At 43.6% G+C, this 15,009-nt stretch overlaps 1 protein-coding gene across 1 annotated transcript in view; it reads right to left on the reverse strand.

Moving 5' to 3' along the window:
• Window positions 1–764: 764 nt before the first annotated feature.
• LOC147614123 (clustered mitochondria protein-like) overlaps window positions 765–15,009 on the reverse strand; it is a 62,293-nt gene continuing 48,048 nt past the window's right edge. The window contains exons 6-28 of the mRNA XM_086780656.1: window positions 10,311–10,470; window positions 9,922–10,115; window positions 9,439–9,540; window positions 9,208–9,343; window positions 8,899–9,027; window positions 8,026–8,437; window positions 7,839–7,943; window positions 7,632–7,750; window positions 7,275–7,383; window positions 7,057–7,188; window positions 6,805–6,975; window positions 6,438–6,524; window positions 5,961–6,188; window positions 5,549–5,662; window positions 5,220–5,288; window positions 4,985–5,143; window positions 3,250–3,306; window positions 3,112–3,152; window positions 2,879–2,998; window positions 2,453–2,762; window positions 2,233–2,340; window positions 2,060–2,119; window positions 765–1,947 (exon numbers count right to left, since the gene is read on the reverse strand). Coding sequence (XP_086636782.1) covers window positions 1,378–1,947; window positions 2,060–2,119; window positions 2,233–2,340; window positions 2,453–2,762; window positions 2,879–2,998; window positions 3,112–3,152; window positions 3,250–3,306; window positions 4,985–5,143; window positions 5,220–5,288; window positions 5,549–5,662; window positions 5,961–6,188; window positions 6,438–6,524; window positions 6,805–6,975; window positions 7,057–7,188; window positions 7,275–7,383; window positions 7,632–7,750; window positions 7,839–7,943; window positions 8,026–8,437; window positions 8,899–9,027; window positions 9,208–9,343; window positions 9,439–9,540; window positions 9,922–10,115; window positions 10,311–10,470 — 3,692 coding nt within the window. The 3' untranslated portion in view covers window positions 765–1,377. The remainder of the gene's footprint in view (window positions 1,948–2,059; window positions 2,120–2,232; window positions 2,341–2,452; window positions 2,763–2,878; window positions 2,999–3,111; window positions 3,153–3,249; window positions 3,307–4,984; window positions 5,144–5,219; window positions 5,289–5,548; window positions 5,663–5,960; window positions 6,189–6,437; window positions 6,525–6,804; window positions 6,976–7,056; window positions 7,189–7,274; window positions 7,384–7,631; window positions 7,751–7,838; window positions 7,944–8,025; window positions 8,438–8,898; window positions 9,028–9,207; window positions 9,344–9,438; window positions 9,541–9,921; window positions 10,116–10,310; window positions 10,471–15,009) is intronic.

A 15,009-nucleotide genomic window follows, 5' to 3' on the forward strand; every position in this document is an offset into this window, starting at 1 on the left:
TCCACAAAGAAGCCCAATCTAAGTATCACTGTAAAATCCGAGCATAACACCCTATCACACCAAATCATCCCAGATCTCCATCTACTCATGACAATCATTCCATGGTGATCTAGGCGCTTATTCCACCAATCACAGGGTGTGGACTACTTCCATCAACTACCTAATATTAAAGAGTCCACACCACTTCCACAACTAAGTATAAAAAAATTTTACATCGTCTATCACTTTTCATGCCGCCTTGCCATTCTTCCTATCAATTCTTTCTCACTTTGTTTGCCTATGGCCGCACGAATGAACACTTGTCTTTTGTAAGACTACACTAGAACATATAAAGAAACCTTACAATGCACTTACTGTCAAATAGGGAAAGTCTACAGACTTGGTGTTCATAGTTACTTACGACTGGTATTAGTGGCTGGACCATTTCTAAGTTTGGTCGGTCTAGTGCGAATACTTGCATGCTATTGTGTTATTGCTTGTTTGATGGAAGCTACTTCTTTTCCTGATAGAGAACCATCACGAAGGAACATCTTTCATCACCTCCATCTAGGCATTGAGAGCTCTCCCCTCAGCCCTTTTCAATCTCCTCTCTCTTTCTCTCTCTCTCTCTCTCATCACAGCATCATCAACTTGAATTCCACTAGTTGCCTGCATGACAACTGCATCTCAAATTCCACTATTTGCCTGCCATACTAACTTCAACTCGAATTCAATTATACACCTGTATACTGCTATCGTCTCAGCTGAGCTTTGCAATATTGAAGAGTAGCAAACCAGAAGAGAATCACATTGATTAGTCCTTTGCTTCTGGAGGACCATCGAGCTGAAGTGGACCTAGGCAGTACAAAGCTTGCTCCAATAGAGCTGATTTAAACCATACAGCACCTGAAGATGTGCAACACATACATGTCAGTGATTTTCATTACAGCAGGGGGAATTTGCTTGAGAACCTTCCACAGAATTATGGCATGTACTTTCAGTAAGTTACATTTGCCCACTCTCAAGCAGAGAACTGTGTACTGCCTCTCGTCTGAACCTTTTCCACAGAATTATGGCATGTACTTTCAGTAAGTTACATTTGCCCACTCTCAAGCAGAGAACTGTGCACTGCCTCTCGTCTTACATGGTGTGGCACAGCTATAATTATTTGAGCGAAATTATCCAATAAACATAAAAATACAATTGCTGACAATGATTTGCATGGGAGAAAACCTGCCAATTGCAGGACCCCATTCTCTACTGCAACAAAACTGACTGCAAAAATGAAGCCTTCCTTCCATGTAACACAGTCTGGCTCCCAGAGACATTTCTTAACAACCCTACTTTTAGCGCTCCACCCTCCATCGCAAAGATGGGCTAGAATAGCACGGAGTAATATTATGACTCAGCCGCTTTTGATGTCTTCATTTTCTGCTTGGACTTCTTTGCATCCAAAGCTCCTAAACCTGCACCTAGACCTAGGGGTGTCTGCCCTGCTGGACTTTCCTCCATTGCCTTCTCGACATTGATGTCAGCTGAGCCGTTCTCAGCCACAGGCTCCTGCTTCAAATCACCTACGAGACTCGAGTCTTCCCCTTGAACAAGATGCTTTGCATTTATCCCAAGGTCTGTTTGAGTTGTCTCCTCCTTAGCTACTTTTGAAGAACTTGGAGAGGGATTCTCGACCTGACTTTTTCCAAGCAGCCCATTGTTCGGTATATTCAATAATTCTGGGAAAGCCTGAACAGGAACACTTTGAGGACGAACATTCAAGCCCCTTGCTGCAGCCCTTTTTCGGACATCAGCTTTGGCACGAGCACCCCGCTCATCCATACCTCTTGACCTTGGTAAGCTCTCTCTCTCCCCCATAAGTGAAGCAGCTGCTGCTGCTGCTTTGTTGAGAGACCCTCGTGGACCACCTCCACCTGCCGCTGCTGCCTGGAAGGCTTGTAAGAGATCTGGGCGAGCCTGATAGATGCAAAAAAAAGGCATACATAAAGGTAGTGCTGCATAGATGTGATCACAGTACTATGCTCATTAAGTCCATATCTTGGGGTTTCAAGTGTAAGCAGAAACAAACCTTCAAAACATCCGCTGCTTTTTGGGCAGCTGCCATTGTCATTGTCTGCTGCTGACCTTTCTGCAACATCAATAAACCAATCCCAAAAGCTAAGGAAACTCAGACATAGAGATCCAACCTGGTTTTCTTTAATTAAAAACTAATGAGACAGCAATTGCATCATAAAACTCAACCTGCATGTCACGAAGTTGGAATGTTTTTAACCAATTTTCTGAATCACGTGTCCTTGTATCATCTTCTCCCAGCTGTTTAGCAAGTATGTTGTAGGTGCTCCGCTCATGCTGTGGGATATGCAGAAGCCATTCGTGGCATGTCAGCATAGGGCTGTAAACCACATAGATTGGACCGCTTCGATACAATTGTATGTGATTGCAAGGGAATGGTAGCACACACCTGTAATGACAACTTATATGCTCCGATACAGTTGAATGCAATTGCAAGGGCATGGTAACACACAGCTGTCTGAATGTGGTCTTCTCCTAAGAGTCGCAAATTTTTCTGCAGCGCTTCCTGGAGGTATCTCAGAGCTACATTCATTCGCCCAATATCCTGGTACATCATGGCTATATTTATAAAGGTCGCTGCAACATCGGGATGGTCCGACCCACTAGACACATTCAGCAGAAGTAATGTGCGAGCCATGTGACGCAAGGCAAGCTCTGTCTGATTCAGACCATGATAGAAAAGTGCCATGTTGCCATAACTGCAATGACCACAATAGATCCCATAGTAGAAAAAGCAAATACTTGCATCAGACGAAGTTTTACACCAACGATATGAACAGAGTACAAAATTGGGCACATATCTTGTCTACAAAACCTGTGAGCAGTGTCAGGATGGTCTAAACCAAGACAGCGTTCATTGATGATTAGCTCTTTATGTTGTTGCATGATGGCACCAGCCATATCTCCCGCGTGGTACAGTACCATGGCTAGGTACCTTTACACATGCAAAGAGTTCATCAATATAGAGGTAGTACAATGTAGTACCAGTAACAGACATCAACCATTTAGAGTGTGGAGCCTTTAAGGAAGAATGAGAAGCATATCTACCTGCAGCAATTGGCAACTTCCCGGTGCATAGGCCCACAAACCTGCATTTCTCTAGCATAATTAGTTTGCCAAATCATTGTGGGTTAAAAACCAAACCTCCTCCACCTTTTGTAGACAAAGAATACACTGGGAAAGTACCTGCTGAAGGATACTAAAACCCTCAGAGAAAAGCTCATAGGCCTCATTGAGTTTTCCCTGACAAACATAAAATGGAAAACATTAAACCACAGCCCTAATAAACATGCACCCACATTCTCAAATAGATACTTGAGAATCACGATTCATGTAGTTTTACAAGTCACGGCGTGTTGCTGCAAAACAAGAGCTGCAAAAACATCATTCCATGTAATATTCTTATGAGCTCACTTATATTCTCCAGTTCTTAATACCCAACACTTGGATTGCAATGACATTGACTGGGAAGATACAGCAGGAGCTGAGGACAATTTTAGCAAAGATATGGGACTACATCAGCTACACATTTACCACACGACAGATTCAATTGACATCATGAAAGGGGACACATGGCAAACATCTAGATGATTTTCAGCATCTGGAAGCCCCCGAGGAGGGCTCAGAATGATGCATAGGAGTAGCCAAACCAGAGGAAGATTCAAAAAAGTAGGCTATCCTTGTAGGGATGTCATAAAAAGGATGGTTGCCTACGACCTTGTGTTGATGACTTCTTTTTAAAAAGAGAGCACAAAAATGTGGAAAACATCAATCTTACATCTGGATCAAAGTAGTTAGGGGGTTAATTGAAACGGGTCTAATTTTTAGACAAACCTTATTAGAGTGCTCATGTCTAACCACAACCAAGCTGGCTTCACCTCCCAGTCTTCTTCTTCTAGGTTGACCACTTGGGCCATGTTGACCATGATATGTCTTTTCCTAAGCTTGGCTTGCCTTGCTTTGGCGATAGGAAAGGTCCTAAGCCTCTGAGAGCTTGAGTTTCTTTTTATGTGTCTTGGTACTAAATAATAGGACCATGTCACCTCCTCATTCATCTGTTTATCTGTAAGTTGATCGTCAAACCATTGTTCACGCCTTAACTTCTCAACAATCATGCTGTATACTACAAAGGGCATGTTTTTTAGAGCTTCTCAAGCTCAAAAAAGCAACAACTTAAGACATTTCTAGTGAGCTTTTCTTGTACTACGACACACAAGCTGGGGACTAAGAACTCCATGGGCATGACCGCTAAAATCAGCCCAAAGTTTCCTACCTACAGGTTTTTGCATGTACAAAATTTCAAATATATACTGTATAAAATATGTAAAAATAACACTAAATGCATTCAATGCATGGAAACATCAATTTGAAGCCTACAGTCTTTGAATCACAAATAACAAAAGAGTCGCACAGATTTCGACGTTAGATTTGGGACAAAAAAAAGTCAAAAATTTGCTTGAAAAAAACGCATTTCCTACAAGGAAACGTTTCCAAGTTTCCTTCCCTGTAGGAAACGCGTTTCCTAACTACTATGATCTGGAGATGTTACAAAGACGATGGTTTCAATGCAACCTTCTGTTGTCAAGAGAGAAGCTCAAACATTAATCTTAGATCTTGATAACTCCACCAGATTGTCAATACTTCAGCCTATTAACTGCATCATGCATAGCTTAGACCAACCTCATTCTGCCTGTGCACAGGTGTGAATTGTCTCAAGCTGCTGAGGACTGGTGCAAAGAGCATGTGGAAGACATAGAGAAAACATGATGAATGAAAGATGCGAAAAAATTGCCCTTGATATGGCTGCAATACACACTAAAGAAGTGGCAAGCAAGAATGCTCATGAACAAGAAGCTACAATATAATACAAGTGAAGAAAACAATTTTCTAATATGTACTTTCTAAAAGAGAAAATATTAACCTGTGCCAGCCTCAGCTTCCCACTTTCTAACAGGTCTCGAGCATCTGCACACATTGGCACAGAGTGCTTTGCTACCGCATGCAGGTCAAGAATGTCTGTAATTTGAAAGGGAGCAGCTGCATGAAAATCATAGCTCCTAGCAGCCAGTGTCACTCCAACCTGATTCAAAGAAGCATGGTTATGTCGTCTCTGATTCACTGTTCACAGAACGCAGATCTGTAAACACAATGCACACCTCCTGGCACAAGTTCCGAATGCTTGAAATCTTCCCTACTTTTGTTTTAACATCGTCAGGCAGTTCAAACTGCACAGCACAAAGGAAAGCCCAGTTATTCAATGATTTTTCAATTAAAATAAAGCCAAGATTAACCACATCACGTTTTAAGTCAAGAAATTTAAAACTTCGAATCTATGTACCTCATCGAATGCGGCCAACAGCCATGACAGTGAACTATAATATTTTGTAAGCTTTTTCTTAAAGTAAATAGAATTTTTAAAGGGATTAATCACATCACAATTTAAATCTGCAAACTGCAAAAATGAGACCACGTGAGGATGCTGAACCTGGTATTTGAGTTTGACACCCTCTTGAATGTCCTTCCAAACGAGGTCAGACGTGATGCATAAATAGGAAGCTTGACTTCCAGCAGCATCCTTTGCAGCAGACAACCCATCACTCTAGAAAAACAAAATCAGATAGATTGAGAAACAAAATAAAATAATCAGCTGGACACTAGCACATACTTGAGGAGTCAGATTAAACTATATGCAACAATCAAGAGTCTGGTGAGCCTTGACCCCTTACACATATACCCTTTCCTATCCCTGATATCAGAGGATCTGACGACAGGCAGAGTATGGCTGCTCATGGGCTGGCAATCAAGCCCATGCATAGCCCGCCCATTCAGGATTCACAAGCTGTATTGTAAAGAGCCTCAGAATTGCCAACAACATGAGAGAAATGTCACAAACTTACAGCATTCAAGGAGCCAGGAGAATCAACGGACTTTTTGCCACCCTTCCCCTTTTTCCGTCCCTTTTCAGGAGTTCCAGCTTTACCAGAAACTTGGGCCACAGTAGTCTCCGGGATCTTCTCAGAATTTAGAGGTGGCATACCCACTGGGGTGTCATGACCTAGGTAACAGTTAAGAAAATGTGCAATGGCACCTCCAACATCATGATCTTGAGTTGCTCTCAGAATCCCCTGAGAGCCCAAAGGAAACAAAATTGATTAATTCTCACTAGATTAGTAATCATGCGGGGAAGCTAAAACAAAACATAAGGGTATGAGGAAGGAGGGGAAAAGAGCCCCGGGAAGGGGAGGAGAGAAAGGAGGGGGGGGGGGGGGGGGGTGGTCAGCCCACGTCTAGCCATCTTCATGGCGGAGATGTGAATATCAATTTTTTATATTAATAATCTTCAGTAGCGAAAACTCTTGGAGTAGGATTTTCACCTTCAATACATGCTTTGCAGTCCGGGTAACCATTTCTACAACACACAAGTCCCATATGTGTGGAAGCTGTTTGGATAAATTTGCGACCTGGAATCCAAAGTAACCAAAAATCAATGCAGCACAATGACGGACACAAATGAGCCATGAATCAATCAAAATCAATGCAGCACAATGACGGAAACAAATAAGGTAATGCTTTCATATAGAGTGATCTGCTCAGATGTCGTAGCTAGACAAAACTACCAGTCTACAGCAGGTAATAAAGCCTAGACACGACAACTACTTGCCTTATAGCAGAGATGAAGCCATAGCAAAGAGAAATCTTGACTGTTCAGGCAGTTGAAAGACAAACAGTGGAAGAACGTACTTGACCCAAATAACGCATATTTATGCCATGTGCATGCAATGCTTCTGTTAAAGTCTGTCCATCCATTGGAGACACCTCCAAGCTGCTCAAGTCTTGCACAAACTTGGGGACCACAGTTTCCACCAGATATTTCCCTGCTCTCTTTACAGATGCTTCATCATCAGCTATTTCCTGCAGTTGCCGAAACGTTTCAGGGACACCACATTTTTTCGAAAAACACTGGGATTTGCATTTTCTAGAAGAGAGACAGACCTCAGGTTCACCAGCCAGTTTAAAGTCTGTAAGAACATTCGGATTTAGTCGTATTGAAAGAAGCTCCACTTGTATCAGACTTTTGTCCTCCCCCTCATCTGCCTTCCCCTTCATCTTTGCTAATGCCTCTGCCTGTATGAGTCGTTACTAAAGGAAAGCAAGTGAGCAACTGCAGGGATAGTTCTACAAATACGCGTGCTTGCAGAAAATGCACTCACTTGGCAAAATGCAGCAACCAGCTCTGGCCTCAGCACAGCATGTCGGAATCCCGGCCCTGTGAAGTTGGCATCCCTTGGTGTTGTTCGCATGAGATCTAGGATGTAATGCCTACCAAAAATAAGCATTTGATGATTATTCTCGAGGCAAAGAGCTGAAAGGGTTTAGGCACCAAGCCCAATATGAAAAGAAGGCCATAGCTATATGCCCAAGGCATTGATGGCATAAATGCAACTCCCAGCATGGATAGAAGATTTCGCAAATTCAACATGGCCATAGCATTAGGCCAAGGCATGAATGACATAGAGGCAATGTGTTGAGGATCTTGCAAATTCAATATGCAAAATTCAAACACAAACCTGTCATCGCTGCCAATAATACCCTTGCACTCCACAGGGGCAGCCATCTTAACGACAGCGCCCGAGCCATCAAAGACTTCATGCTCCTTGATGTGCAATAGTTTTCCAGCCTCAAGAACCTGGTCAAGCTCCCAAAACACACAGTTAGTCACTACATCTCACAGACAAGCTAGCTGGAATTTTCTCCAAGCCCATCGCCAGTGGTACCTTAGCATGAAACTTTTCATTCCAGAATATTTTCTTGCCATTGTCGACAGAGCCATAAAGCAAAGACTCTGACTTATCACCTTGAAGAATTCCAGGGATTATGCTCTGCAAACAATTAAAGCCCAATATTCTAAGCTCACTTAATGGTACACTGCCTACTTGAATCAGAGCAACATTGCATCCATACCTGTGCAACAATTCTGTGACCTCTATAGTCAATAATAGCCATGGCTAAAGTGTAAAGACCTGTAACATCTGCATTATTGTAGGCTTTTGTGCCCTTCAAATCATTGTTGGCTGAGGCATATGTAGCTTGTTCACTCTCAACAACTTGTAGAGATGCACTTCCCTCAGACATAGGGTCTGAATCTGTTATCACAGAAACACCATCTTTATGATCTTGCACAGACTCAGTATTCACCAGCCCATCTTCGACCTCCACTTTTGAGGAAACTTTCTGGTCCAGACAGTCCATAGGTTTGGAATTGTCTTTATCCTCCCCAGTTGAAGGTTGCTTGGATCCTTGCTCATGCAGCTGCTGCATCAATGCAAAATCTCCATCCATGGCAAAACTGAAAAAAATGTTGTTGTGCACATACCTGACCAAGATGCAACAAAAAATTGGGAAGTAAAGTTTGTTTTAGTAGCAACGACTCATACAAAAATGTCAGAATCCTCTCTCAAGAAACCAGACAGCCCTTAGCATATATACTTAAATTAAAATTGTCTTCCTACGAGAAGGAGCATCACAACACTGGCATGGTGTTTTCCCACTTACAAAGCATGGAATGAGGTACCAATGACCTATAGCCTATTTACAGAGGTGGCCTCTATCAGCTGCTCAAACAACACTCAACTATTGTGCCTAAGGTTATAAGTAGAAGCACATCTCTATTGTTACGAGATCCCTTTTATACAGGTCCATGCCCAAAGCAATACACATCATGGACATCCAGAAGTTTGGAAGGCGGAAATTGCTAGTCATAAACAGCTCATATTTTGCATGAAAATATCTCTCCTGCACTGTGACCAAAATATGATGCAAGAGCACAAGTTTTACATGTGGAAACGCTCTGGGTCGGTAGGATTTATTGGAGGGATACATCGACCAATTACTCCCTTCGCACCCTTCATTGCGGCATCCACAAAGTCGCAATTCACCTTATAAAGTGCCCGGTCACGCATGATCCTGAAATCAAATAATTCATAAATTAAATGCCAACCCAGAAATACACCAATGCTTACACCCACAACAATGAACTACAATCTGTCGGTTTCAAATGGTGGGCGTGTGCCAGCTTGTATATCCTTTGCTGACCATCGTCTACATAAAAAAGGACCAAAGCTATCACTTGTGCATGCTTCAAACCTGTCCTGTAAAGTTTTCCTTGGAAACTCCCGGCAAGATTGCAGCTCTTCATTCCAATCCCTTTGCATACCTATAGTCTCTGTCCCATATGGTAGAGTCAAGGCATCTTCAGCTCGAGCAACATCTCTTTTGTGAGCTGACATCACATACACTTTGCTTTGTTACACATTTTATATAAAGACACGCTCACTGTTGTGTACAAGCATCAAACAATGCAATCATGGGACTCACCGAGCGGGGGATAAGGTCCTAGCCAAGGACTTACGGGCAAGAGTGAAGGGACATTTTCAAAAGGGTGTCCTTGGGCTTTACGCTCCAAAACTTCCGAGAAACCTGCACGAGTATCAAACACATAAAGAGGCTGTGATTGTGAAAAAGCAGACTTAAGCTTTAGCCAAGTATCACCAGTTGTTTGCATCTACCACAGAACTGTTAGAAATATATCCTCCATGCTCAGTAAGTTATACCCTGAATCCAACTAGCTCATATTTCTAAGGCTCCCTTTATGAAGAGCAGCCATGCTTGTGCACCCCAGATGCCTGGCATCCCATTCGACAGCAGATGAAATCTATTAGTGATCGGTGTGCATATTCACAGCAGCTTTTGAAAGGTCTGGTTCAAGCCAAATAGGCGAAGATGCAGTGTACATACTAGAATATCTTGGAATTGGAATCAAGAAAAAACCATCTGAAAGCATGTGGCTAATGGGCAAACCTTTTGAAAATTTCTCACTGAGCTGACGCAAGAGTCCCACCAAAGTTGTGGCCTCTCGAGTAGGATGTGCAGGGCGAGGGTCCAATGTAGTTCCCACACTTGCATTAACAAAAAAGCCTCTGGTATGGGCTGTTACACAATAGCTTTTCCCTTCCAGTATATGAATGTCCAAATAAATCAAATCTCCAAGAAGCCTGCAAACAAGTAATGTAGCATCACTAGAACACAAGTAACCCATTCCAGAAACCTCTCCGTCCTCTTTCTCAGGAAAAGGTCCACCCCTTTTTTCATATTGAATGAACAAAACATTGTGTTCTCCAAAAATAGTGACTGCCACAAGAACAAAAGAATTCATTATACTTTCCTCAAGTCTTATGAGTTTGCATTACCTTCGAAAACCAGGAACAGGATTGAAAGAGGAGAAAGCGATGCTCTCAACACATTTTATCTCTTGTAGACTAGGAGAAGCAATAAGGTGTCCCAACTGTCCAGTTGGATCTTCCATGAATCCAAGGCCTTCCAACTCTGGTGCTTCTGTCTTGACTTCCCCTTCACATTAAAAAACCAGTAAATCATTATTATTCAATAAAGCCATATGAAAGGGACACCAAAGAGTATGACCTCCTCCCAAGTTTTGAGGAAATCCCTCCACATCCAGGAAGAGTATTAAGGTAGAGCCTACCAATACAAGCATGCAAGCAACACGGCAAAGGGAGAATCTAGAGAGAGGAGAAAAAGAGTGGAAGGATTCGACTAATCAAAATGACCAAATCCAAACCTCCCCCAGAGTACAGGCCGAGCCTAGAAATATGGGCATCATCACATATTTGGTCGGGCCATCAACTGAAAGACTTTTCTACGCTCCATACTCTTTGAGTGGTATTTGTCACATGCATGTCCTTGCCTACAGCTGCCTTGGCTACACTCACTTGGTGATGCTATAGGTTGATGCATGCTCATATAGGCTTGGGTAAGATAGCATGGAACCATGAGAAGCTTTGAGGAGATCAACGTACAATCGTGGCTAATTAGAGTAGGAATAAAAATCCAGCCTGCAGTTGAGCTGGCTCTTTTTGAGCATGCTTTTAGGGCTTAAAACCTCTTTGATACTTTCAGACCACACTGATAGGGCAAGTGACGGCCCTTTGGGCCAGAGGATCACACGTCTGTGTAGGCGGTCGTGCACCTGGCTGGTCCTGTTTGTAGTTGGTGGTTGTGACCCAAAAAAAACTATGTAGATAACATGACCTTCCCAGGTAGGACAGTGCTGGGCCATATTAACCCATGCATAATGAATCTAGAATACTTGGGACGTCGACTACATTTAAGGGCTAGGGATCGCTTTTTCGGGGAAAACATTTTTTGGACCAAGTTTTCGATGAGCATCAGGAAAAAGGAGAGTTTCATGAGTGTCTGGTAGAATTCAAGTCCAAAGCAAGTTCCATCCTGATTTATCTTGTAGCCCCTAGTATCTTTGGGAGGAGGAAATCCCCACATGGAAGGCAGCGGGCCCATTGTGGGAATCCTTGACAAATGCCACGTAGAAGGACGGAATAAGCGTGTTGGTTACGGCCATCAAATCAGAATGACATAAACACCACTTAAATAATTTCCAGCCACTTTTCGTAGACATCAAGGTTGGATCAAAACGTACGTACGGATCCAATCCGTACCGTACATCCGTACAGTACGGGGATCCGTGCGTACGGATCGATCCGTACGTTTTTTTGGGTGGGGTTTTCGTTGTTCGCCTGCGATAAACGGTTTTTTTTTTTGGGGGGGGGGGGGTTTCGCAATTCGCATTCTTTTGGGTTTCGCCAATAGCGTTGGACTCCGTACTGCCGCCAGCGACGATAGCACCTGGACTCGTCACTCCGTACAATCGCCAACGCTCGCACACCTTCCGGTACTCTCTCTCTCTCTCTCTCTCTCTCTCTCTCTCTCTCTCCCCCCCCCCTCTCCAGGCCTTCCCTTTGCTTCGCCATCTTCTGTGTTCTTCTGCTCTCGTCCCCCTTTGTTGCCACCGCCCTCCCTTTGCTCAGCCATCTCCTGTGTTCTTGTGGTGTGGCCCCCCTTTTCCCACCCACCCTTGCTCAGGCCCCCTTGACTTACTAATTGCTCTACTTCTCTGTTTATTTTACTCTTGCAGCCGAGATGATATATTGGCTATTGTGGATTATCCATGGGGGTATATGAGTCGCCCCATTCATGGGATGGCTGCATTCCTCCATCCTTTCTACAAGACGCCACTTCTCTTTCATGATAGGGAGCGGCTCACCTTACGAGATAGGTACATTAATAGTATGTATGATGTGGAGCAGCAATTGGAGATTAATGCGGAGCTCTGCAACTGGGTCAACAACTTGGGACCCTCATTTGCTAGAGCTGTTGCTCTTAGACCAGAGGCCACCAAGCTTCCTCTTACTTGGTGGCAAAGCTATGGAAGACAGGGTCTTCCACAGCTTACAGATATAGCTCTGCGAGTGCTATCTCAGGTATGTATATCATGTATGTACTATGCCATTTGAACTAGTCTTGTGAAGCTTGTTGGGAATTGCCGAGCTCACATGAATGAAGCACTTTTTTGAATTGGAGTGCAGGATTGTTCAGCAGGTGCTTGTGAGCGCAACTGGAGCGCTTACTCGCTCATACATACAAAGATACGCAATCGTTTGAGCACCTCTCAACTAGAGAGACTGGTCTATTGTAGCACCAACATGAAGCTTGTACGAGCTTATCATGCTTTGGGCACCCCAAAACAGGTGAGTTTATCCTATTCATTCTCTTATGGGGATTGACCTCCCATTTACATAGCTTTCATACTAGTAACTATAGTATACAAAAAGTTGAGTCGTTGACACTCCGCGTTCTCTTTGGTTTTACGTTGAATAGGTGGATCCAACACGCGTCAAGCTGGTCCCAGATCCTACCACCATTGATGAGGCAGAGCAACGGTTGAGAGATGAGCAGGACGAGATTCTTTGCCTCCTGCATACAGAGCTGGAGAGTGTAGACAGGCAGGTGACGAGATCGAGAGCCCAGGCTTATAAAATTCAGCTACATGAGGGACCTGCAGAAGCAGAGAGTTCTGGCCGGAGAGGCGCCTGGAGAGGGAAGCTGCCTATTCAGACTCCTCGAGCACGTGCGAATGAGGCCGTTCGCCTCATTCACACTACCCAGCAGGATGATGCAAAGGCAGGGACAGGGACATCTCAGGCAGCCCACCCACCTGTGCCCATGATGACAGGGCCTGAGTATGATGACGAGGGCAATGTCATCACGGAGGGTTATATGCTTGATTCTCCAGGGTCATCATCCTCATCGGATGATGAGTTTTGATTTGGATTACCTTAGTTTTGATTTGGTGTTGTATGGACATGGCACATTTTGTCATTATTCATAGACTCATTTTCAAATTTCATCATTTTTTGATGTGAATTGTGAGTTGTCACGACTCACTTGTGACAATGTGACTTGTCTTAAGTAATAAGTATTAAGTATTAAGTACGATTAACTTAAGTATGATTGACGACTTTGTGATTCCAATTTCTCACTTTTGAATTAGTAGGTTTTTGACCTTGTTGTGTCTCTATTTCGAAAGTTTTATAAAATTATATGTCAATGTGGATATGGACTGAAATTTTATGTAGGTGGCTGAAATTTCTGAGATTTTATGTATTTTTACCAATGGTACGTATTATTACGTACCTTAAAATTTTTTCCCGTACCAAACAATGTACAGTACGTACGAATCCGTACAGTACATAACGTTTGGAACCACCTTGGTAGACATCAAGGAAATGCTAAGCACAGACTCCATACAAAGGGCGCCTAGCAGACAGAGAAGTTGGTCTGTGTCACCATTTGGCGACCCAATTGGTCCACCCGTGCTTTCTCATCATGTATGTACATTGGACTGGTGTTCATGGTAGTTGTATATGCCGGGGATTGATGCCACTCATGTGATACTGTGGACTTGGCTTTCCGTTGGGACTTGTGCCTCTGTGTACATGCCCGGAAATGCCTAGTGGATTGGTGTTCCATTGGGTCTGGTACTTCGTGTACTTGCCTAGAGCACGTCTATTATGGTATCGGGGATTGTCCATACCAATGCTGCATTGCATAGCATCTTTATGTGCTTGCTTGCAATTGAAATTGCATGCTATTTTCATGCTTGCTTGACCAATGTGTAGTTCCGGGTAAGGGGACGCCCACCCATGAACCGTGCGTGTGAAACTGTCTGCTGACATGGTTATGTGGCATGTGACAGGTGGTAAGTATTGGTCATAAACCTAGCCTTAGGAGTTAGCACTAATTTATAAGTGAGTGTCTACACACTTCATTAAGTTTTGGGCGACCAAAACTCTTATAAATTATGACCAGCCCGGTGTTCACACACTGATGTCCCGAGGTGGACATAACCCAATGTCCACCGCCCAGACCTTATCCCCTTTCTACAAAGGGAGTAACCAGCCATGTGTCCACTCTAACTTGCTCCACAAAGCACCTGCCTGCCACCTACACTGGACAACTCACCACCTCACTCCTCCTCTCTCTCTAGAGATTGGCGCCGCCTTCATGAGGACTGTTGGGCTGCATTTTCTGCACTTTTTCCTTCCCAACTCCATTTCCAAGCTTGCTACGGTGTTTCTCAAGCTTCCAAGAGTGTTTCCGGATGCTAATTGTTAGCACATTCATCCCCAGCTTCTGCTCTTTTATGGTGCCCATTTGGTCCCTTTTGCATGGCCCTTGCTTGTGGGCTAGCCACCCCTTTTTCTAGTATTTTTTGGGATTTTTCCCAGCCTTTCTGGCATTTTCCAGTAGGCCATGTCCAGTAGCTCCAATCGGCCTGTTTTGCAGCTTCAGTCGGCCAGCCTTCCCTTACTATAAACAGTGGGTGCTGGCCTCTCTCTTCTCATTCAATCTTGTACATATTTTGCTCCCTCACTTATGAGACTTCTAGTGTCTCTTGCTTGGGACTGTTTTGCTTCAGTATGTTCAGCATAGTTTGCTCCATATCTCTCTCTCTCTTGCACTCTCTGTTCAGCACATTCTAGTGCCACTCTGCTTCCACTCTGTGCACTCTTT

The sequence above is a fragment of the Cibotium barometz genome, chromosome 42 (genome assembly GCF_041138505.1).
Source record: "Cibotium barometz isolate CiBa-2024 chromosome 42, ASM4113850v1, whole genome shotgun sequence".
NCBI classification, from domain to species: Eukaryota; Viridiplantae; Streptophyta; class Polypodiopsida; order Cyatheales; family Cibotiaceae; genus Cibotium; species Cibotium barometz.